Below are 24930 nucleotides of genomic sequence, written 5' to 3'. Positions count from 1 at the left end.
AACCAACGTGGACAGATCAAGAGTCCACTTCTGTGGACAGGGAATGGCACTGCCTTAGCTTTCTTTCCTCTTGGGCATGAACGAAGGTTCGTGAATGTTCACCTGTAACGAATTGTTGCCTGTGCATTGGGAACTTAGGAATTTGAGGGCAGAGAGCCCGGAACTTGTAGTGATCAGTCAGGGCTCCGTTTCTGATGTTGGAGCATCTTTCCGTGAGCCTAAGGCCTGGTTTCACACGATGATGCCACCAGCACTTCCGGGAGGGGTGCTTCACTGTCACCAGGTGTAGGCCTGCAGTGTGCTGAGGTTCAGGGCCTTTCTGTGGAGTAGGTTTTGAAGACCATAGAGGCACTGGGTGCATGAGGGCAGAGTGTACCCACTTTTAAGGGGGAAGAATCATGGACAGGTGAAGAGAAGCCATTTGGCCAAAGATTGGGCCTCATCCTACACAAGGGCTAGAATCCCTGCACCTGACGGAGTGCTCGTGGGTACCTGGGCATTATCCTGTAGTCCACGTGGTTCCCTCAACCAGGTCAGGGCAGCCTTTCCCAGGAAGCTGCTTTACAACAGAAGGTTCTAAAGGAGGTGCTGTGGACAGTGGCGAACTCAGGGAATTGGAGTTCAGGCAAGTTCAGGGCCTCAGCCACAGGGGAGTGCCCCAGGGTGGCCTGTCCTGGGTCTTCGGAAGTTCTGAGAGGAAGAGCTTTGTAGCACACGTGCCCAGGTTGAGGCCTGGTTCCACCACTCAGCAGTGTGACCTTGGGCAGGTCATTTCAACTCCCCAGGCCTCAGGTGACTGTCTTGTAGGGGGGTAGTCATCACTGTGTGCACCTACCTGACAGGTGGATTGGGGGTCTGGGCTCCGCAGGAGGACTGGCCGCGGGGCTTCCCAGGCAGGCCGTGTGGCCCACCACTCCAGGTCTGCGTCTGCCTTTGTTGATTCCTACTCAGACTTTCAGGCTCTGCTCACGTGTCCCGCCACAGGGAAGATGACGCTTGGCCCTCCGTGTCCCCGACAGGTGAGATGGGGCACGTCAATACTGTCATGGCCCCTGGCCTGTGGTGAGTGCTGGTTGTCCTGCTGCGGGGATGCTGGACTTGCCCTAGTTCACCTGGGTCACACCCTGGCTCCACCACTGAAAGGCTGTGTGACCTTGAACAAGTGACTTCTCTCTGCCCCTTTTCTCACCTGTTAAAATGAGACCGTCATAGGGTTGTTGGCGGTTAGGTGAGTTGATCCACATCAGGGGTTTAGAACCCCATCTAGCACACAGTTGGCGCTTTGTAAGCATGACGGGGCAGCGGTGATCAGCTTCCCCAGCACGACGCACGGCCGCAAGGCACACGGTGGTCTTCATCTAGCCGTACGAATAATAAGGGAGTGGAGTTTGGGATCATGGTGAGAGTCCAGCTGCAATATCAGGCCATGGAGTCATCTGCCTTTTCTTCCCGAATCCCTCTGGAGCTTCCCTGAAGTGCTGATAAGATGCAGTGACCAGGCAGGGTGCATCTCTTGCTTCTCTTTGTCTGGCTTTGTCTGCGTTTCATGCTACGGCAGCTAATTTGTACCTCACTTTGAAGCCGATTCTTTCTCTTTTGGCTCCTGTAACGGCAGATGGGAAGGGAGGTTTTAATGAATTACTGTTTCTTTTGGAGATTAAGCTTTCATTATAAATATAATTACGGACACGTAGCTTTCTGGCACTTACGTATCATTTGCCAATTAGGATAATGGACTAAAAAAAGTCCCTTGGAGAGTGACAGGGACAGAGTTAAGCCTGTAAACTCAGCTCGGGGTGCTGGCAAATGAAGTGCTTTGTCAACTGGAAGCAGCAGAGATCAAGTCTGCCCACAATATGCATGTGCTAAGAGGTCCGAAAATATTCATGACCTTTGAGAAAGAGAGATTAAAATTAGTAGGCAGAGATGCGGCAGCCAGCTCTTGTACTTTGTGATGTGGTCATTCCGGAGTGTCTGCCGTGCCCACCACATGCTTCTGGGATGGCTGCGGGGCAGAAGGCTGTGCTGCTTAATTTTAAATCATGCAAAATGTCATGTTGAAAGCATTTACGATGGATCTGCATCTGGCGACTAATGTGATGTTTCCATTAATTCTTCTGGAGGGCCTAGGTCTTCTGGGCACTTCCTCTTTCAATGTTTTGTTCCCTCTATAGCAGGATTTTTCCGCCTCGGTAGCGTTGACATTTTGAGCCAGATACTTATTTGTTATGGGTCATCCTGTGCGTTATAGGATGTTTACTGGTATCTCTGGCCTTTACCCACTAGATGCCAGTAGCAACCCCCCTAGCTGTGACAGCGAAAAATGACTGCAGACGTTGCCAAATGTCCCTTGGGGAGCAGAATTGCCTCCAGTTGAGAACCACTGCTCAGGAGGTGCCCCCAGGAGACCCACCGCCGTGCTCAGGAGCCTAGGTCATGCCCACCACAACTGGTGTTGAGAGGAGTCTGATAGACTGATCCGCACCAGGACAATTGGTGACTCGTTCCTTCAGGAAGCTAGTAAGTCAGGAGCCCAAGTTGTGTGCCTGGTACTGTGTTAGACCCAGGGAATGCAAAGGGGAGTGAAGATGACCCTTGCTTTCTAAGAAGTTTCAGAAAATGGGTGTTTTGATGGGGCCAGAAGGCTTCCTCTTAAATTGTACTAACTGGGCCTACTCCTCGCTCCTAACTGGGTTCTGATGGGATCCCACGTGAGGGCAGAGAGCTAATCTATCTGGATTCACAGGCCTGGGGTCTACAGAGAAATTGGTCATAGGAGATTGGTCCTATGGTCCAATTAGTCAAGAAATTGGTCTTGGGAGGTGAGTGGCTTGGTCAACGCCTGGAAGGGTTTAAGCAGGTAACATGGAGGGGCTGAGGGAGCTCCTGGAGAAAAGACGCGCAGTTGGGCGAGAGCAGGAGGAGAGAGAACCCTACCCACCTGGACAGAAGACCAGGGCAGGAAACAACGTGGGTGTGGGTGGGGTGGGTATGAAATACCTGGGTTTTCTTTTTTTTTTTTTAATTAATTAATTTATTTTTGGCTGCGTTGGGTCTTCATTGCTGCGCAGGGGCTTTCTCTAGTTGCGGTGAGCGAGGGCCGCTCCTCGTTGAGGTACGCGGGCTTCTCATTGCGGTGGCTTCCGTTGTTGCGGAGCACGGGCTCCAGGCACTCGGGCTCCAGTAGTTGTGGCTCGCGGGCTCTAGAGCGCAGGCTCAGCAGCCGTGGCCCACGGACTGAGTTGCTCCGCGGCATGTGGGATCCTCCCGGACCAGGGCTCGAATCCGCGTCTCCTGCACCGGCAGGCGGACTCTTAACCACTGCACCACCAAGGAAGCCCAATACCTGGGTTTTCTGAGCTGTCGACTAGGGAGGATGCCACCTGCTTCATGGGTTCATTGTTAGTTTCAAACACGATAATAGCAATTTAAATATTGTGCTGCCCAGATAAAGATTATTAATAAAGTCTTTGTGTAGACAGTCTTTACAAAGAGACAATGAGATTTTTACCTTACTAAGTAGAAAATAAGAGAATCACTGAAATCAGATTTTGAGCTGGGGAGTAATATGATGGGAATAGGATTTGAGGAAGAATATTCTGGAAATGGTACATAGGATGAATTGGATGGGGAAGAACCAAGAGGTCAGGGTGGAGGAGAGGAGGCTGGTGTCGCTGACCAGCTTCCCCCACTACCAAAGCACTGGAGGGGGGCTTGGTGGTGGAGAGGGGCTCTGGGTTATAATTGTGTGTGAAGTGTGATTGGCGGAAGCCGTGGTTGGCCCTGACCCCGTGATTAAGTGAATATTGTTGGACATTTTCCTGATTCCCAAAATGATTGGAAGTGGTGTATAGTATTAAAACGACACAAAACAGTATATCAAATAAATACGGTTCATGAAAGATTATAAGGAACAAAGAAATAGATGGTCCCAGGCATCTGGGATGAGTTAGGTACTGCAGCTGGTCATTAAACCTCCTGGTGGTTTAGTTGTGAAGGGAGACCACTGCCTTAGAACCCAGATGTTTCTCTTTGTTTGGGGTATCCCTTTGAGATAGTCTGGAGGAAGAAACCAATATTTTGGCTCTGATTTATTTAGATCATCATACAAAGGCACAGAATATGTTTGTAGCTATAGGTTTTAAAAACCCACCCAAATTTTATTAAAATGGGTATTTCTTATATTGAGCCTCCTTGGAAAAATGGAGGCCCCTTTTAAAATCCTGCCTCATTGATGCCTGAATGATATCATTTCTGTTTTTACCAAACCCTTTCTGAGGCTCAGCTGGTGCCCATGGAGCATGGCAGGTCTGGGTTCTGGTTTCTTCCAGGGTCCCTAAGAGCTGTAGGGGATATACTGGTGCACGGATGTGTTTCGGTGACATTCGTGTAGGCTGAATTCTGCAGAGAACCAAGCTCACACTTTGGTTTGAAGAGACCCAAGCAGGGCTCAGAGAAGCAAGAGGAAGAGTGAATACATGTGACCAATTGTCCATCCGTCTCCAGCATGGGATATGGCAGGGGATTTTTATCAGGCGAGAATTACTGCCTTTCTGGGCAGATGGCTGGCTTGGGGTTTTGATGAAGAGGAATCCACGTACTTTGTTTTTTTCCAGCTACTAAAAGCTGGTTCTGTCTTTTAATTGGTTTGTATTTATAAACTGAGTTTCCCTAGAGTTATCAACTAAGTCTTTATCTATACAGGGTCATTCGCATTTAATAAATTGGCTTGATTTAGCCATGAAACTGTAATTTTATCCTTTTGAATAGGTAATAAAACAATTTGAAAATTAAAAGGCACAAAGAGTGAACAGTCCCCTCCCAACCCTGCCTGGTCACCCTGGCTTGGCTTGTCAATGTCATCAGTTTCTTGTATATCTTTCCAGGGATGGTCTAAGTGTGAGTGAGCAAGTATGAGCACACCTACAGATGCACATGTAGTGCTCGACTGGTGATACAGTGATTTATTTAACTGGCCCCTCCCCAATCCATGCACTGATAGTGAATTGTTGAGTGAGAGGACCCATAAACTTTGAATGGCTGTCTGAAGGCAGTTCAGACAATGTTCTTTATGAGTATTTTTGCTGACCCGGAGAGAAAGCCAATCAGGGGAAATCCAGCAGTTTCCAGCCTTGCACGGTGGGAGGACAACTAACCCTAAAAGAAACGTAGGAACTGGGAAGAGCGACTGATTTGGAGAAATGGTCTGTGTATTCAGTTCTGGGCATGTTCAGACTAGAATAAGGACAAGTTACCTTGCTTAGATAGAAGGTACTAGAGGCATGTGAGATGGAAGAGTTGGGTTATGAGTGTAGAGTTGCCTCTGATGCTACACTCAAACACAGGAGTGGATAGAATGGCCCATTTTTACCCATTTACTTTATGTCACACTTGCAGAAGTATCAGAATAACAAGACTCAGCAGTATAATTACTGAGAAGACTTAAGATTTTCTTTTTGCATTTGTTCTCTGCATTTTTTATATCAGTATCTAAAGTGTCAGAATGTTTAGCTCCTCTCTTCATTTTAGCCCTCGTTTACTCTACAGGTACCTTCATGTTTAAAGTTCACCATCAATCCTTATATTCATTTTGTGTCATTTTGTATGTCTGCAGCTCATTCTCCAGTTAGGGAGTCCTTGAGGTCAAAACTGTTTTCATGATAATTCCAAAATGTTATTTCCCCCTTTTTCCACCACTCTCTGTCTCTCACGAGTGCAGAGTGGAGTTATCTAGAAGCTATGTGATTTGTGATATCATAACAGATTGAATGCATTAAGAGACAGGTGAGTCAGGCTGTTTTGTATTAGGAGAGATAGTAAAGAGATTTACAAAGATGAAAACAATGCTACTCTTCTCTAAATTATTTTTATTTAGGAAGACAGTTATTTTTCCTAAAATATTTATGTTAGCATTTAGTGGGTTTGTTATTTTTGACTAATTAATAAAACATTTAAAAATTTCTGTTTTAATTTCTAAAAGGTAAATTATGTGGCTATCACCCACATAAACGAAGCTCCTTGGGCGCCTCAGTAATTTGAAGAGTGTAAGGAGTTGGAGCTAAAAAATTTGAGGACCCTCATTCTAGTAGATTCTTTAGAAAAAGCTTTGGGGTTTTGCATGTTGTTAACAGTTTATTGGTACATTTATACTTAAATTTTTTGCTGTATGTAATGTCCTCGTCTCACATTTTCTTTCCTTGTTACTCCATTTCCTTCTATATAAGGTGTTGCTTTTGAAAAGTCTGGTGATGATCCACTTTTATTTCCCTTACATGTCACTTTTTTTGCTCAGACTCACAAAGGATTTTTTTTCTTTCTTCTGTAAAGTTCAATAATTAGACTGTGTCTTGGGGTAGGTCATTCTGGGCCAGTATTCTCAGGTACATTGTGTGTTCTTTCAATATGTATTTTCAAATACATATACTTTTTTAATTTTAGGAAAGTTTTCTTGTATTATAGTTTTCAGTATTAGTTCTGTTCCCTTGTTTTGCTTGTCTTCTTCAGGGACTCCTATTCTCTGTGTGTTAGAGCTTCTTTGCCTACCTTTAGTCATTTACTTTCTTTTGAATCATTTTCTTCTTTTCTTTTTGAAATAAAAAAAATCTCCATTTAACTTTCCACATATCTTAAAGGATTAGCTGTTGTATTTATTTGCTCTTGTGTTTCTTCTAGTTTAATAGCCATTTCTGAATATTAGTGATTTTCTTTTCTTTCAAGTATCTGAGTTCTATAATTTCATTTCTAAGTTTTCCTAATTCTGATTTATATTGTTCTTTCTTATCTTATATCATTTCTCTACATCTTTTATCCCATTTTTTAAAAAGTAAGTTACAAATTTGATTTGTTCTTTAGATATGTCTTTCTGGCATGCTTTCATTGTCTATAAAGATGTTATTCAGCTCCTTATTCACTTTGTCCCTATAATAACTCTGCATGAAATTTGACCTTTATACATTTATGTTGCTCATTTTTATGTGAAATTAGTTTTCCTGAACTTTTAGAAGGAGGTTTGTTTCAGATGTGTTTTTCTAACTTCACAGAGCTTCCTCATCTATTTTAATATAGTGTTCAGAAACATGGCTGGTTACATTCTGAGATTTCTGGGCTCTGTTTCTATCTCTCATTTTTAATTGGACCATCACCTTCCTTTGTATTATTGTTCCTATCTTGCTCAATTTTGATTCCACTCCCAGCAGTCACTCCTATCCTGGAAGGATGCCCTGGGGACCAATTTTAAATGTCCATAGGGACTACACTGCTCTAGTCTCTGAGTCCAACAGTGGGCTCATGACTTGCCTTGGGTTGGATTGGTCAATACCCCTCTCAGTTTCAGCTGCTATTCTCAAATCAGCCTGCCATACTTTCCAGTGAATACCTGTTAGCTATTTTGGGTTCTTCTGACCTCATGTCTCTCCATTTTCTGCCGAGCAGATGACAATACCACGCAGTTGGTGGTTTGTCCTCATCCACCTATGTTTTAGTGTTTGTGCAATTTTTTTCTCACCTAGTTGTACTTGACATTTGTCATTTTATTGTAAATGCTGTTTATGAGGTTTTTGTTTTGCTATCTGGTTGATTTTTATTTTAAGATAGTATTTAGAAATTAAAATATTTTGAGATAACTTCAGATTTGCATGCAGTTATAAGGAGTCATACAGAGAGAGCCTATATATCCATAGCTCATTAGTTTCTCTATTTTTATGTGGGATTTTGGAAGATTCAAAAAGTATGCCTCTGCTACTACCTCCATCTTCATGGAATCCTCTCTCCACTGGTGATTTTTTTAAAAATTTTCCTTAAAATTGTTACTTAAAATTCAGTTTTACGTTGTATAACCAACCCCCCAAAACAATAGTGAATGGTTTAAAGATAGTAGATCCTTTCCTATTGTGTAAAAGAAGACTGGGGGTTGCATTCCAGGGCTAGTACGGTAGTTCCAAGGTCATCAGGGATGTGGTTCCCTGTCTCTTGTTGCTGTGTCATTCTTAGCACATCCCCTCCTGTCCAGAATGCCTGCTTGAGCGCCAGTCATCACTTCTGTATTCTAGGCAGCAGAGGGGAGGGAGTCTGAGGAGACTTTCTGGAAGTTTCTGCTTACATTGGATTGCCCTGAATTTAGTTCTGTAGCTACAATAGCTGCTAAAGAGTCATGGAAATGAATTCTTTTAGCTGGTTGCAGGGCCACCCTAAGTAAAACTGGGGCTCTTTTCCTGAGAAAGAATGGGAGCGTGAATGGTGGGGTAGGCAACTCAGAAACAAATAGAGTTTTCCTTCTATTTGCTTGAACACAAACTTACAGAAAGTGAATAAACATGTCAGAAGTTAAAAGGACATTTTGAATGCGATTTTAATCCTCACATATTTTTCGGATTAAATTTATGCTGTTTTGCAAATTAAAACAATTCAGTGCTATGAACTGAACTTTTTGCACAAATCTCAGGGCGCTGATGGACTGTCAGTCAGTGCAGATCTTTCATCTCTTGGCAGCTGTGGTGGGAGGGGAGAGACGGCTCCTCTTTCTGCCTTTCTGGCCATACTTCCTGAGGCACTGTCTTTTTTTTTTTTTAATTCCATTTTTAAAACAAATTTTCATAATTCCATCTTCCCAAAACTTTTTTATCTTTTTGAGTAAAGAACTGTTCCAGGTGCTTTTTAGAGTTCACTGTCTTTTAAATGTGCTAATAATGTTGACCCCTGAGAATATCCAAGCTGTGATGACTGTGGATTTAAAGGGCTCCTTGGCTTCCTAACTTTGTCTATTTAGACTGGTAAACATCCATATAGCCTTTAAAACATAAGTACCATGGGGAGAAGTGAGGGATGACTTTTCCATTTTCATACTGAAGCTGGGATGTCCTCATGGGAGTTTTTGAAGTTCGCTGACGTACTAGAGTCAAAGAATTTGACAGAATCCAAGTCTGATGTTGAGTTGGGAAAAGTTGTATCGGGCTCACTGTTGTACGAAGTGTGACGAGCCAACATGGTCTCTGGTGACTTGGTTAATAAACAGGCTCACCTTCTCATTGCTATCATGTGTGTGTTGGCTGTTGTGAATAATGCTACTGTGAACGTTGGTGAACACATATGTCTTTGAGATCCTGCTTTCGGTTGTTTTGGTTATATATTCAGAAGTGTTGTCGCTGGATCATATGGTACTTCTATTTTTAATTTCTTGAGGAAACACCATATTATTTTTCATTGTGGCTGCACCATTCTACATTCTCACCAACAGTGCATGAGGTTCCAATTTCTCTAGATCCTCACCAACAATTGTTATTTTTTATTTTGGTTTGATAGCAGTAACTCCAGTGGGTGCGAGGTGATATCTCGTGGTGGTTTTGATATGAATTTCCACCATTGTATTTTTGAATCCTTACTTTCATTATCGTCAAATGGAGAAATCCTAGGATATTCTTTATGTGTTAAACGGGTCTTTGTTTTGGAGTCAGATTTCCATGTGGTCCAGGTGATGCCACGTGGGCTGAAAGAAGCCTCCTCTGCACTTCATGGAGTTGTGTGTTCACCTCCTGTAATGAAACTGTTACCGCCTTGTAGTTGTGCTGCGGGGCCATATGCCTTTTGCAAAAAGAAAGTAAAGTGAAATCACTGAGGCTAAAGTTAATTGCCTTTTAGTAAAATCTTCAGACTCATAGGAGACATTTTTTGGTTTCTTATTTTATTTTCGAAGCAGATCTTGTCATTGCTCGTTTCAAAATTATTTGCTGCTTTCCAAAAGGTTAAAAATAAAAGTTCTGCTCAATTGGGAGAGATGCTAAGCTCTGAATACTGTCATTACTCATATCTGATTTTTTCCCAGCTAAAGCTGCGCTGTAACTAAGGTCCTGTTAACATTTGAGCAGGGGGCCTTTATTCAGGTCCTTCAGTGGCAACACGAAGCCCTTTGGTCAGAAACACCCAGAATCTTCAAGAGAAAATTTGGCGTTTTTTTTCTTAAGTAGACAACTTACCTCTAATAAAAGAATACATCATCTTGGCTCTCAGTTTCTCCATTGTTTCTGCTGTTTTGTCATTTTCCCTTGTGCCCTGTCTTTCCTGATCTTTCCCTTCGCTTGTTCAGAATTTCAGTATTTTGAAATACCTCCCTCCACTTCAAGCCATGCTTGTTTGCAAGCTGGTTTCAAGTCGCACATGTTTGCAAGCAAGTTATTGACTGTTTCTCCCTTTAATCACTGCTTTTTAAAAAAATTGTGGTAAAATACACCCACATAAAATTTACCATCTTGACCATTTTTAAGTGTATACAGTTCAGTGGTATTAAATACATTCACATTGCTGTGCACCTATCACCACCATCCATCCTTAGAACGACTCTCATCTTGTAAATCTGAAACTGCGTACAAATGAAACAATAACTCCCCATTCTCCCTCCCCTCACCCCAGTCCCTGGAAATCATCATTATCCTTTCGTTTTTTTTTATAGAAGACTAATTTTTATTTTATTTATTTTTTTAACATCTTTATTGGAGTATAATTGCTTTACAATGGTATGTTAGTTTCTGCTTTATAACAAAGTGAATCAGTTATATATCCTTTTTGCCTCTATGAATTTGATGACTCTTAGGTTCGTCATAGAAGTGGAATCATACAAAGAAGAGATAGAAACTCTGTTCCTGCCCACTTCCCTTCTAAATGGGAGGGACAGTTTTCTTTTAAATCTGGTTGGTTGCTTTCTGTCTCCCCCAGCCCCAATTCTTTAGTGGAGACCCCAGGACCTTGCTACTCAAACTGTGGTCTCCAGGCCGGCAGCATCAGTGTCACGTGGTTAGAATGCAGCATCTCAGGCCCCACCCAGATCTCTGGGTGAATGGTGAGCGCATTCAAGTTGGAGAAGTGTCGCTCTGGTTGATTTGAGAGGGAGGCCTCTGTGAGACTGAGGCAGCGGGCCTGCAGCCTGGGGAAGCGACAGGCATGGGGAGGTGCTCTTCTCACCCAGTTCGTCCACAGAGATGAGAACAGCACCGGCCCTGGGACAGTGAGAGTGGCTGGGCGGCAGAGGATTCACCAGATGTGCCCAGGAAGTGGGTGCCTACAGCCATCTCTTTTGAGATGGAGTCCTTCTTTTTTCTTCATGGACAGAGGAGGAGAGGACAGAGCCCTGAATCAGATGGTCAGAAAAGAACAGGGATTGTGAAGACGTTTTAGGGAGGAAAGCCAGAGGGAACTGTCAGGGCCACAAGCTTCCGTCTCTGTGTCTCAGATGTGAAGGTGGCAGTTTGGCTGGCCTCTTGCTCTGGGGGGACAGCTGGGTGACTCTTCCTTCCAGAGGTGAGCCACTGAGTACTAGTTACGGAGACAGGACGTTTCAGACGACGTGTTGCACGGTTTTTCTCAACCGCCAAGAACGTGGGAAGGGGGGGCAGGCAGGTGTCTTCAGGAGAGCGTGGGGCCAGGAGCTGGGTGTTCTTGCCCTGGGCACTGCTTCCTACTAGTGTGTGACTTTGGTTGGGTCATTGCATCTCTCTGATTGCCGGTTTCATAGTCTATAAAATGGACACAACAACATCCCATGCTCTCTGGGCTTTTGTGAGGATCAGATGCAATTAAGGAAGTAAAAGTATTGGAAACCTGTGAGCGCGGAGCTTTACCTGGCCTCAGCTTTTATGGATGAGGCATCTGTGCAGGAAGCCTCACCTGGGGTGCACCACGGGTTGGCCATAGTTGGCTAAACAAACCTGAACGCCCATTTGGCCAGTTCATTGATTTACGTGTAGAAATATGTTAGTCACCCAGGAGAGGATGCTCACGGAGATGTGGCCGGCTTCTCTCCCCTCACAGGTCTGCAGGCTGGGAGCTGGGGTGCAGATGGGTGTGAGGGGGGAGGTTCATTAGCTACATGACTCAGGTATTTGATGGCGTTGGCTTGGGGAGCCCAGTGTGATCAGCCTGTCTCATAGGGACTGGAGGCTGTGGGACAGGGCAGGTTTCCCTCAGTGATGCTACCAGCAGACTCGTGAAGATTTTTACACGAGCATCCCACATAGCTAGGTACATATGCTCAATGTTTGACAAGTTTATTGAGATATAATACACATACCATAAAACCACCCCCTCCTGTAAAAAGCATTTAGTATTCTCCCTGTTTTTTCAGTATATTCACAGAATTGTGCAACCATCCCCACTATCTAATTCCAGAACGTTTTTATCAACTCCCTAAATACCCAACAGCAGTTATTCTCCATTCCCCTCTCTGGGTCCTTGGCAACCACTAACCTACTTGTTGTCTCTAGGATTTGCCTCTTCTGGAAATTTCATATAAATGGAATCATATGATATGTGGCCTTTTGTGTCTGGTTCCTTCCACTTAGCACACTGTTTTCAAGCTTCATCCACGCTATAGCATGGGTCAGTGCTTGATTTCTTTTTGTGGTTGAACACTATTCCGTTGTATGGCTCTAGCACATTTTGCTTATCTATCCCTCAGTTGATGGACATATGAGTTGTTTCCACCTTTGTGGTTATTAGGACTAATGCTGCTATGAACATTCATGTACAGGTGTTTAGGTGAACGCACATATGTTTTCAGTTCTCTTGGATATATTCTTTTAACATTCATTACAAAAAATCTATTGGTTTCTTTAGGCGGGAATCTTTTACATGGTGCTTTTGAAGTTGTGATTGTTCATTTTAGCTCTGAGAAGAGGAGAAGATGACAGGGAGCAGGGGCCTCTGGGGCAGGCACAGGGTAGGAGAAAAGAACTGAGTTGGCAGGGCTTTGCCTTTTAGTTTTTCAAAGCAGAAAACCTGACAGAGCTCCAGGGTTGAAGAAGGCCAGTCATCTCTTGCTCTTCCTTTCATCATGGCGGCCAAGAGGCCTTTCTGAGTAAAGATCCATAAACTTTGATGACTGCAAAGAACCTGAGTACTCCTCTTGATCAATATCCAGATAGTATCTTGGTCAGTATCTCCATATATATATATATGAAAGTACCCCAGAGAGGAAGGGTGACTTGTCCAGGGTCACACAGCTAGCAATCAGCAAGGCCTAGACTAGAGTCCACCTTTCCGTAACTTTGTTCCATCCTCTTTCCCTGACATTCACTGCTTCTCCTTTGAGGTGACATTATGAAACTCCTTCCTTTATGTCTGAAGGGGAAATGGCTGTGTGCAGAGTGGAATTTCATAACTCTCCGAATTTTAAGGCCTTACCAAATACATTCCACTTTTCCGAGTATCTAAACTGGAACCGCAGTGAGTTTTCATTAGCTGCAGAAAACCCACCGTTTACACATGGCAGCATCTTTTGTTTCACATCTGCTGAGAGGCATGTTGGCCTGGCCTGAAGCTGTGGCCAACAGTGACGCAAGTCAGAAACTCCAGCTGGCAAGGCGGTAGGAAAGTTCTCCTTGGTTAGACTTTGCTAAGTCATGACAATGAAGTGAAAATCTGTGAGGACAGTTTTGTTGGGAAGGGGCTGTGGTGGTGCAGGGTGCAGGCTCCTGAGTTCCTCATGAACTGCTGGGTGATGCCCTCCAAGGCCAGAGCTGGAGCAGGCCTTGGCCCAGTGGAAAGCCCTGGGCAGGTGGAGGGTGCTGGGAGCCATCTCTGGGACTGCCCTCCTCCTATTTCCTCCGGGGGCTGGCCAGGGTTGTGTCCTGTCCTCCGCAGCCTCTCTGCAACCCACCCTTTGGAACAAGACTGGCAGAATAGAGTAGGACATCACTGAAGGTGACACGTACCCACGAGTGTGTCGGTGTAGGAAGAAGAATCCTGATTCATTCACGAAACCCCCTGATTCTCTTCCCACCTTAAAAAAAGACATCTCAGGTCATCTACAAGATGAATGACACATCTTCCTTTTGTGCTGCCTACTGAGATTGGAACATTAGAAGCCCTCGTGTGTGCCAGGGCATTTTTACAAAGCCATGCTCTCAGCGTGGGAATTATCATTCAGGGGCCTTACTATTCATCTTTATAATAAAAGATACACCCCAGAATTTTCACACTTAGTTATAAAAAACACTGGAGCGTTTAGTAAAAAACACAAAAATAATACATCATAATAAGATATTAGCAAAATAATTACAGACTTCATTAAAATAATTCACTTTGTAAATTGTTCCAGAGTTTTCCCAGTGTCTGTCAATTTAAGGTAGGAATAGTCACTGGATTGGGGTACCCGAGCAATTTCTAGAAAGAACTGGTGCCTGGACCCCACTGCAGGCCAGTGCGGTCTGACTTCTTGGGGCTCAGTCTGGGCTTCGGTGTCCCTTAAAAGCTTCCCCAGGTGATTCTCAGTGCCGCCAGGGTAACTGCAGCCGAACCCTTGCCCTGTGTTCCACCTGCACTAAGTGCTTGACTTGTGGGATCACATTTCTGCCTCATTAGAGGGAGGTTTCATTATCCCCTCCATACAGAGGCAGAAACTGAGCTTCCCTGGGTTAAGAAACTTAAGGCCCCCAACCTCCAGGCTGCCTCTTGAAAGTTTGGGCAGTACTGGACCCCAGCCCAGGCCTCCCTCACCTCCTGAGCTGTCCTGTATCCTGCTGAGCCCTCTGGAGAGCCAGCCCCAAGTCAGGCAGGTGCTAAGGGGTTGTCTGCTGGGAGTGTTGGTGACGTACCTCCTGGAATGGAAGCAGCAGGCTCTGGGGCTGACGTTGGTTCATGGCCCTGACCTCTTGCTGCTCTGTGACCTCACTTAACCTCTCCAGGTCTCCACTTCCTCATCTGTAAATCAGGGATCATAGTGCCCACCTTATAGTGTGGATGGGGGGATTAAATGAGATAGAAGCATGAAGGACTTGGCAAGGCAGCTGACACGTCCAAAGGACGAGGGTTGTGTATAATGTGGCCCTACACCCCCAGGTCCCAAATGCCTGAGGGGCAGTTTCTCAGCCTTCAGTGTGCTTGTGCATCACCCCGGGACATAGATTTGGTGGGCCTGGGGTGGGGCCTGAGATCCAGCATCTCTGCCAAGTTTCTAAGTGATGCCAAGGCTTAAGTCGTCAGCTCCTGGGATTCTCTTGCACCCATCACAGTAGCTAGCAGGGTGCCGATGGCATGACCACAGGACGAGCTGAGTCCTTAACATGTTCACAGTGCTGTCCCTTCCATTCCCAGACCTGAGGGCGCCATCCTTGCTGTTCTTCTAGTGTGGCTGTGAGTGCTTCTAGCTTTTGTGTAGAATTTCTTTGGTCCTTCCAGTTACCAATCACTAGAATTATAAAATCACTTATATATTAATACTGTGATGTGAAATCAATGCACTATTGAATGATAACGCATTGATACTTTTTCATTTTCTTGCTTTTGTGAAGTCATTGCTGTTTATTATTTATAACATATCAGCTCAGATCAAGAGATGGACATGGGGTTGGAAGTTTAGAGTTTAATTCCTGATGCTCCCATTTAGTAGCTGTTTCTCCAGCCCTTCATTTGTGCATCTGTGAAATGGGCCGAACAGTACCCACAGCACTGGGTTGTTAAATGGAAATGATCCGGAGGCTCAGATTCCACCATTTTGTCTGATTATATTTTAAGGAAAAATGTTTTAATTTGCAGAAGAATTTAGTTCAAAGACCAAAACATATTTTTACAGCTCTGGAGACGTTCCTCTCTCTTGCCCTCTCTGCTTGCTTTGGTGGTGGTGGTGGTGGTGGGATGTGATGCTAGGAGCAAAACTGATAAGCATGAAATGCAGGGCTCCCAGGATGCAATTTAAATTTTAAAGTTTTAATTGTTTTGCCTACATTATTTGGATGTGTGACATCTTAATTATTTTTTGAATATATAAAATGCAGGTGAAAATAGGACAGTCAAAAACCAAAGAGGAATAAAGCCCATGACCACTATTTATAGAACTCAGGATGAGCACAGATTACATCTTCGTAAGGTTCCCAAGGAGCCAGCTGTGAGGACTTTTTTTTTTTTTTTTGCGGTACGCGGGCCTCTCACTGTTGTGGCCTCTGGCCTCTCCCGTTGCGGAGCACAGGTTCCGGACACACAGGCTCAGCGGCCATGGCTCACGGGCCCAGCCGCTCCGCGTCACGTGGGATCTTCCCGTACCGGGGCACGAACCCGTGTCCCCTGCATCGGCAGGCGGACTCTCAACCACTGCACCACCAGGGAAGCCCTGTGAGGACATTTTTATACGACTGTGAACATGTCAAAATACGGAACAGATGTGCTTCTTGTCCACATGGAGGAATAACTCCTGTTTGTGGCTGTAAGGTTCATGGATGCTGGGAATTGCATAATAATTATTTTCCCTCTTTGTTGGTTAAATGAAGCGAGGCTATTTAAAACATGGTGTGTCAGATTTGCCTGTGGGCTCCAGAAGTTGAATCAGCTGTGCAGGGGTCTGTGCCCAGCATTGCTAACTAAGCACAGTAGGTTCTTGATAATGGCCAGATGGCAAATTCATTTCAGAAGTGGGGACTTTGATGGGCTTTGACCTGCTCTAAGTTCATATTGTGGCCTCTTGTCTGGATTTTAAAGCAAGATGGCACCTGCAAACACACTTGGAGGCAATGGGAAAGGAATGCTGCCTTCCATGGAACGCTTATGGGCTGGTGCAGGGTCGCACGTCCTCTGTACATGGAATCTAGTGGGCGTCACCACTGTAGATGGACTTGCTGACAGGTGGCCTTCTGCAGAGATGTGGTTTTAGGCTCTCTGAGTGGGACAGCCCACAAACCCACCAGTCCTCCTGCCTCGTTTATTATTCCCATTTTTTTGAGAGCTAAACGTTACACCTTTGTAAGAGTTTTCCTTTCAGAGGGTTTCTACATGTGCCTGAAAACACAGCCTTGGACACGTGTGAGGATGAGAGTAGCGTGTCTGTGTCGGGACCCTCGGGCATAGGATTCAGGGTGGGTGGGAGGTAAGAGAAGGATACAGATACCTCTTATATGTGACACTGAGAGGAGGTACATTCAGATTAGCGAACTCTTCTTTTTGAAAGGCTGCCCTGTCTAGTCTATCGGTCATTCTCACCGTGGAATGAATGAGTTTGATCTGATTACCTTTGACCCGAGATCGGCTGCCCACTGGGACTGGGTGGTCTTATTTTTGGAGTGATATTAAGGAATTTTGGAGTTCATGATGCATACTCTGGCTGGGAGCTCAAAAGTCCGAATAGTCTATAAATCACTTTCGTGGGTTCATAAAAAGGAAGGGCTGTTGGCAGGAGGCTGTATGTTAATGGTGGTCCCCCTGGAGCCCTCACTGGGTGTGCTCAGACCACCCGCAGGTTCTCATCCGGGTTTGTCACATCATCCACGCATCTACCCACCACTCACTCACCTGTAAACATTTACTAAACACACGTGCTTCTGTCCTGCTGAGGGATGAGGTCACCTATGAGTCCAGGGCTTTGCCCATAGTGGGGCCTCAAGGGGCATTGATATGGGTGTAAATGCCTGGTCTGACTGCATCACACAGCAATAAGGATATTGGTCTGCTGTCCTCTGGTTTTCCTCCCCCTCTCTACCCATGCCTCATCTTCCTCCTCCCAGGACTGTCCTTGTTCCCCTTTCCCGGTTGTGCAGGAGCGTGGTCCAGAGTCACCTGTGGAGGCTTTTGAAAAAGCAGATGTAGGGCAGGCCTGCTTTTGTAAGGCTTTCTGGGTGATTCCAGTGTGTAGCCAAATTAAGAATTACTGCTTTACAGATTCTCCTTTTGCTCCAAATCTCTACCAGTTCATTGATCCTCCCTAATTTTGCATTTCCCCACTACTGTTCTCCCTGTTGTCTGAGCTCATGAGCGATAACGATGCTTTAGTCACACATCTGCACTGTGTTAGGAGCCTCACGCTCATTATTTCAGTTTAATTCAAGTCTATCAGGCTTGCAAAATAGGTGTTATCATCCTCATTTTACAGATAAAAAAAGTGAGGCTTAGAGAGATTCATGGACTGCCAAAGACACGGGTTTAAGTGGGAGAGCAGGAATTTGAATCGAGGTCTGTTGGACTCCAAAGGCATGTTCTTTCCATGAGTTAGGCTGCTTCACTAAATTCTGCTTTGAGCTTTGCAGACTCCCTACGTTAATTCACATCCAATGAAGAATAGGATTCAGAGCGTGGACTCTGCAGTCAAATGGGCTGGATTTGAAACCTCGCTCTGCCACTTTTTGGCTGGGAGCTTGAACATCCTACTTCCCTTCTGTCCTTCAGCGTCCTCATCTGTGAGCTGGTGATAATAGTACTTATCTTGTAGGGTTGTTGCTTGCCGAGTGGAGGCTGGTATATGATCAGTGATTGTCAAATATACATTTTTTTATTGAAGTATAGTTGATTTACAATGTTGTGTTAGTGTCAGGTGTACAGCAAAGTGATTCAGTTATCTTTATGTATAGGGCTGGCTAAAAAGTTCGTTTGGGTTTTCCCATAAGTTGTGGAAAAACCCGAACGAACCTTTTGGCCAACCCAATATATTCTTTTTCAGATTCTTTTCCATTATAGGTTATTATAAGATATTGAGTATAGTTCCCTGTGCTCTGTAAGTCAGCCCTTGTTTATCTATTTTGTATATAGTACAGAGTGTGTATCTGTTAATCCCAAACTCCTCATTTATGCCCTTGGTATAAATTTACTCCCTTCCCCTTTGATTTCTATGTCTATGAGTCTACTTTTGTTTTGTAAATAAGTTCATTTGCGTCATTTTTGTAGATTCCACATTTACGTGATATCACATGATATTTGTCTTTCTCTGTCTGACTTCACGTAGGTCATAATAATATTTTATTTTTTTAAGCAGCACGGTGCTGTCTCTAGATATCTTATTAGGGAACGAAGACGTAAGGCAGATGATGTTGGGACTGGAGGAGGGTGTGCAGCTTGAGGCCTTGACTGGTGGTATTCCTGTGGAGAGGGGCCCCTGTGGCCCTGAGGACTGCCTTTTGTAGAGCCCTTGGAGCTGCACTCGATGACCCCTTCTCCAGGGTGATTCTCTGCCCTGTCCATTTACTAACCTTTAAAATCAAGAACAGGGAGTCTTCCCTGGAGGTCCAGTGGTTAAGACTCCGCACTCCCCATGCAGGGGACCTGGGTTCCATCCCTGGTCGGGGAACTAAGAACCCACGTACTGCAGCTAAGCCCGCGCGCCGCAACTACTGAGCCTGCGATCTAGAGCCTGCATGCCGCAACTAGAGAAGCCCGCACGCCACAGTGAAGACCCAGCCCAGCCAAAATAAATAAATAAGTAAAAATTTAAAAAAAATCAATAACAGGGAATTTACTTGTTTATTATTATGGTCAGCTGTAGAGGAAAAGAAAAAGCTCAATGGTGTACAAAACTTGGGACATGTAAATGTGGAATCTTAAAGATGGTCTTGATCACTAAGAATAATGTCCACGTCAGCCTGGTGAAACTCAGTCTCCGTTGGCAGGATGTGCGGGGCAGGACGTGCACCAGTGGGTGGACCTGCATGCCCAAAGAGGGTTGTTTGAGAAGGTAAGAGCCTAATGCTTCTAGGTGGGAGTGGTATGGGCAGGGCTGATAGGTGTTACAGGGCAGCTGAGAGTTGCTGAGAAAGAGGAGTGAAAGGCATAAAGGGCTGGATTTGGAGCTCTGTTGGCACCGAGGGAGCTCTGTTGGCACCGAGTGGGAAGTTACCTTCCAGAGACTTCTTGGCAGACAGAGGTGGCGGCATCACCAGGGAACGGAGCTCAAGACCAACACGAGTTGGCTCACCCAGGATATAGTGCCAGTGTTTACCTGGAGTGAGGGCTGGATAGCCAGGGATGGGCACCAACACAGCCAAGGAGTTGTCAGGAAGGAGCCAAGGGTAGAGATATAGTGATCTGGGCAGGGCTGGGGGTTGTCCATCATGAGGAAGGCAGAGGCCGCCCAGAGCCCGGGAGCCAAGCCCACAGTGTGTGGTGGATCATGTCTTTGGAAAGGGCAGGCTGCTGTTAAAGGGACTCACTAATCGCTGTCTAAGTAAAAAAGATACAAGACATGACTGAGACAAGTGGTCACAATGCAGGTAAGTTGGCCCATCATTGTTGTTGCTGGGAGGGGCTCCTGGGACTCTGCTTACTGCCTCTTGCTGGGCAGCCAGGTCAGAGCTTCAGTGACGGAGTAACCTCTCCTCGAGTGTGGCTGAGGGGTAAGCTCATCTCCTTTAGCCCCTGCTTTCTAAGGCGTGGAGGAATGAAGTCTGAAGGATGCAGGCTTGATATGCCAGACAGGCAGGAGGAGTGCTGACAACACAGATTACAGACTCTCCATCTGTGCCATTGGCATCATGTCTGCTCCCCTCCTTCCTCGGTGGTTAGCTGCAGTTGCCTTTTACTGTTCAACTCAGTGCTTGCTCATCCAGCAGACCTTCTTCATTTCATCGGTCTGGTCTGGGTGCCCCACATGTGTGTCCCAGCTACCCTCATGTGTTATTCTGGACTTGCTTTCTCTTATACTGGGCTCAGTGCTCCTTGAACTTGTCTTTCACCTTTGTGCTCTCAATGCTAAGCACTGTGTCCATTTCAGGGCTCGGTATGCAGTAGGTGCTCAATAAATGTTGATTGAGTGATTGATTAAAGATGACATAGTTTGTATTCAGTCTCCAGCATTGACTGTTAAACATAGACTTTTGGCCGCTGGAAAAAGCCAAAACTTTGGTATTTGTCCCAGAGCTCTGCTGGTATGGCCAGCTGGGGCTGCTCCAGCAGCTGTGGTGGCAGCTTGAGGAAGAGGCACCACTCACTGCTTGGAAGGTGGATCATCCCATTCTTACCCAGACTTCAAAATGAAATGCCCTGTCTTCCCAGAAGGCCTGTGTCAGTTCAACTCTTTGCTGTTGGAGAAAGCAGTCAGAGCAACAATGCTCAAGAGAAAAGTCACCATCAGAGGGAAGGGATGTTACCCAGGGGCTGCACCCCCTACACACTGGCCATGGTGCTGTGAACCTACCAGAAGTATGACCTCTTATATTCTTTTTTAAAAAAGGGGCTTATGAGCTATAACCCACATACTATACAATTCACTCAGTGTCTCAGTAGTTTTTAGTACAGTGACAGATTGTGCAACCATTACCACAATTTTGTGACATTTCATCACCAAAAGAGACTTCACACCCATTAATAGTCCCCCTCCATTTCCCCTCAACCTCCCCAGCCCTGGCAACCAATCATCTACTTTCTGTCTCGATGGACTTGCCTATTCTAGCGACTTCATTATAAATAGAATCGTACAGTATGTGGCCTTTGTATCTGGCTTCTTTCACTTAGCATAATGCTTTCAAGGTTTATTCAGCACTTCGTTCCTTTTTGTGGTTGACTAATTTTCCGTTGTATAGATATACTACATTTTGTTTGTCCATTCATCAGCTGATGTACATTTGAGCTGTTTCCACTTTTTGGCTCTTGTGAATAATGCTTCTATGAACATTCATGTACAGGTTTTTGTGTGGACATGTGTTTTCATTTCTCATGGGTATATATCTAGACTGGAATTGCTAGATCATATGGTAAGTCCATGTTTAACATTTTAAGAAACTGCCAGACTGTTTTCCGAAGCAGCTGCACCATTTTACATTCCCACCAGCAATGTATGAGGGTTTCAGTTTTTCCACATTCTTGTTAACATTTGTTATTGTCTGTCTCTGATTATAGCCATTTTAGTGGTGTCAGTGATACCTCATTGTGATTTTGATTTGTATTTCCCTTGTGGTTAATGATGTTGAGCATCTCTTCATGTGCCTATTAGACATTATTGTTTTTGAAGAAAAGGTTTTCAAATCCATAGCCATTTTAAAAATTGGGTTATTTGGCTTTTTTTATTCTTGTGTTTTAAGAGTTCTTTATATATCCTGGATATAAGTTCCTTATCAGTTATGATTTGCACATATTTCCCTCTCTGTGTTGCCTTTTCACTTTCTTGATGACCATTTAAGTACCACATTTCAAATTTTGATGAAGTCCAATTTACCTGTTTTTTTTTTTTTCCTTGTGATTTTGCTGTCATATGTAAGGTATCATTGCCTAACCCAAACTCATGAAGGTTTACACCTAGGTTTTCCTCTACCAGTTTTATCATTCTACCTCTCGTATTTAGGTCTTTGATCTATTTTTGAGTTAGTCTTTGTATATGGTGTGAGGTAGGGGTTCCCCTTAATTTTTTGTTTGTTGATATGCAGTTACAGCACCATGTCCTCATATGTTTTGATGAATTAATAAATATATTTTAAATTTCACTTCTATATCTTAAGTGCTTTTGATAATTTGGGATCTGTTATAAAGGAAGTTATTAAAATAATGTAATTCATCAAAGTGCAACATTTACTTATTGTTATGTGATCCTGAGTGAGGAATCAATTGATTTCATATCTCTGTATATTTGAAACTAACCTAAACGATATTTAATCGCTGAATTCTAGTTCTTAAAACACACCAAGATCTTGCCTTCTTGTTCTTATTTTTCAGTGGTTTTTCATCTTATTCCCTGTTTGGTTCCTATATTTATTTGCTTTTTTTGTTTTTGCTTTTTATAGTATGATATAGAGTGCCTACAGTTAAAATGTTTGGAGCATAAAACCGAGTAGTTATCCCTGTGGATTTATTTTCATAATCTGGCCTGAGTGGCCCAGTAGAATGCTGCAGTTGTTAGTTTTTTGTTTTTTTTTTTTTTTTTTTTAGTTGTTAGTTTTTAAAAGGAGAAAGGAACCAAGATTTTGGTTCCTCTTCTCAAAGTGAGAGCGCTCTTATTCCAATGCTATTTGACACTCTCCTCCCTCTGATCCTAAAAACATGGCCACCGTTTTGGGCCTGGAGATTTGGCCTGCCTGCTGACTTTCTCCCTTTGAGTAGCCCCTGCTCCAGGCAGTGGCTGCTCCCTTGTCCTCTCCTCTCTCACCCCCATCCACACACTCCTAAAATAGAGACTTCCCTGGTGAGCCATCTGCAGGGTGACCAATGGATCACTGGAGCTGTGGAGTAGGATTTGAGTCCTTTGTATAAAGTGTCTTCTGTGCCTGCCTAATTATAACCAGGACAGTCCCGCCACCCCTACCTTACATGTGTGGCAAGGGGGTATTGTTAATAGTGCTTAGAGCCACTGCCTAAGGGGGATGGTGGGGGAGGGGCAGAAAAGCTATTCCAACCCAGTGGCCTTTCTTTAGTACTTTTAGAACAACTGTGATAAGGGAATTTGTACAAGGGCAAGGGCTTTATCTTCATAACCTGGCCTGAGTGGTCCAGTAGAATGCTGCAGTTGTTAGTTTTTAAAAGGAGAAAGGAACCAAGGGCTGTACAAGGGCAAGGGCTTTCGTGTGTATGTTCACATATACATTGAAGAGCAATGTGAGATAAAGCTACTTACCAAGAAATGAAAAACTACTTTAGTTCTAGTATTTAAAATTAAACTCGAATTTATAGAAATACGGCTAACTCTAAGGGGAAAGGGTGATATCATTCTTAACACAAAAACAAAAGTGTTGCTTAAATGCACATAATTTAAACTCAGGGTGATTGACAGGTGACAAGGAGTAAAATCAGACTTATTCTTAAGCAGCTGGGAAAGCTATCAATATGTCTTAGGTTATCATGACATTTTCCCCGTGTGAAAGTCCGTGTGATTCTGGAGAAGAGTTACCCAGGTGAACTCATTCCCCCTAAAGCAAGACTTAAGGTAGAGAGAAGAATTTGCACTTAAAATTGTTTTATGAAAGTCAGAATACCTTTCGCCCCAATCATTTTGGATTTTTTTGTTTGGATTAGAAAAAAATCACTGTTGTATAACATTAGGGTTAAACTATATTGGTGAAGTTCAGAAGTCTGTGAGAAGATCATAGAAAGCTAATATATAAAAAAGAAAGTGTGATATGAGCATTTTCTCATCGTTCTGGTGGCACATCGTCATGGAATGCATGTCACAGACATGTCGCTGGTGAGGTGTTACTGGAGCCTGGCCGGGCCACTGCCTACCCTGGGCACGTGGTGAACTTTGTTCAGTGAGATGCACGATGGACGAGCCAGCAACGGGCAGGACCGGAGCCAGAGACCTGCACTTCTCCTAGAAACACAGTCACATAACTTAGACGCCCTAGTTTTCAGCAGTATTCATCAGAAACTTGTCAAAAAGGCTGACTCTTCTCATGTTTTCTAACATAAGTCAAACGTTGTTGTCAAGTTGTGTTTGGAGAAGGAGCCCTTAGGAAAAGGTGTCTTGGGGATGAGTGGCCTGCGATATCCTACCCACCCGGAGGGAAGGGTGCTGATTTCCCAGTACCACACATGTTCAGATCCACCGCTGGAGCACATGCTCGGAGACCCTGTGAGATGGTGGTCCCTCTAGAAGCTTCTTTCATGTCTCCCCTGACAAAACCAGTAGAGAGTGTGACACATTCTAACTGGGAACCTCAGAACGTGGCCCCAGGTGTTCTGTGGGCTGTGTTCTGAGGCCAGGCCTGCTGACCAGAGCCTCGAGCCCTTATGCTTGGCTCTGGGATGACCAGGGCTGCTTTCCTTGGGGATGGTGAGTTGCTTTTGGAGCAAGTCCAACACCAGCCCTTCATCTGTCAAGCAGAGCCACACCCATAACGTTAGGCAGCTGGATTTATATATTTTATCCATGGCCAAGATAGATGCTCCGTTCTCCAGAGCTCACCACATCCTACATATAATTAAAATGTTTTACTGAGGTAAAATACATATAACATAAAATGTACCATTTTAACCATTTGAAGTGTACAATTCAGAAGCAGTAGTTACCTTCAAAATTTTGGGCAGCCACCACTGCTACTTCCAAAACATTTTCATCTTTCCAAACAGAGACTCTGTAACCATTAAGCAATGCCTTCCCATTCTCCCCTTCACCTGGAATCTTCTTTTCTGTCTCTATGAATTTGCTTATCATTTTAAGATTTAATTTTAAAAAATTATTTTAAACTGGTCTGAGAAGCAAAGTTTATAGAAGAGTTCAAAGTTTCAAAAGAGTGCTTCAGGTTTTATAGATTTTTAGTGGAGCCAAACCAG

At 44.3% G+C, this 24930-nt stretch overlaps 1 protein-coding gene across 9 annotated transcripts in view; it reads left to right on the top strand.

The window, feature by feature from the left end:
• FHOD3 (formin homology 2 domain containing 3) overlaps positions 1-24930 on the top strand; it is a 492532-nt gene that overhangs the window by 92523 nt on the left and 375079 nt on the right. The window contains exon 1 of one of the 9 annotated variants that reach the window (XM_060121097.1): positions 19877-19946. The exons of the other annotated variants lie outside the window; for them this stretch is intronic. Coding sequence (XP_059977080.1) covers positions 19919-19946 — 28 coding nt within the window. The 5' untranslated portion in view covers positions 19877-19918. Of the gene's footprint in view, positions 1-19876; positions 19947-24930 lie in introns of those variants that run through there. 9 annotated transcript variants of the gene reach the window in all.

This window comes from Lagenorhynchus albirostris, chromosome 14 (assembly GCF_949774975.1).
Source record: "Lagenorhynchus albirostris chromosome 14, mLagAlb1.1, whole genome shotgun sequence".
NCBI classification, from domain to species: Eukaryota; Metazoa; Chordata; class Mammalia; order Artiodactyla; family Delphinidae; genus Lagenorhynchus; species Lagenorhynchus albirostris.
Note: the sequence above shows the minus strand (reverse complement) of the source record. Positions and strands in the feature narration are given on the sequence as shown.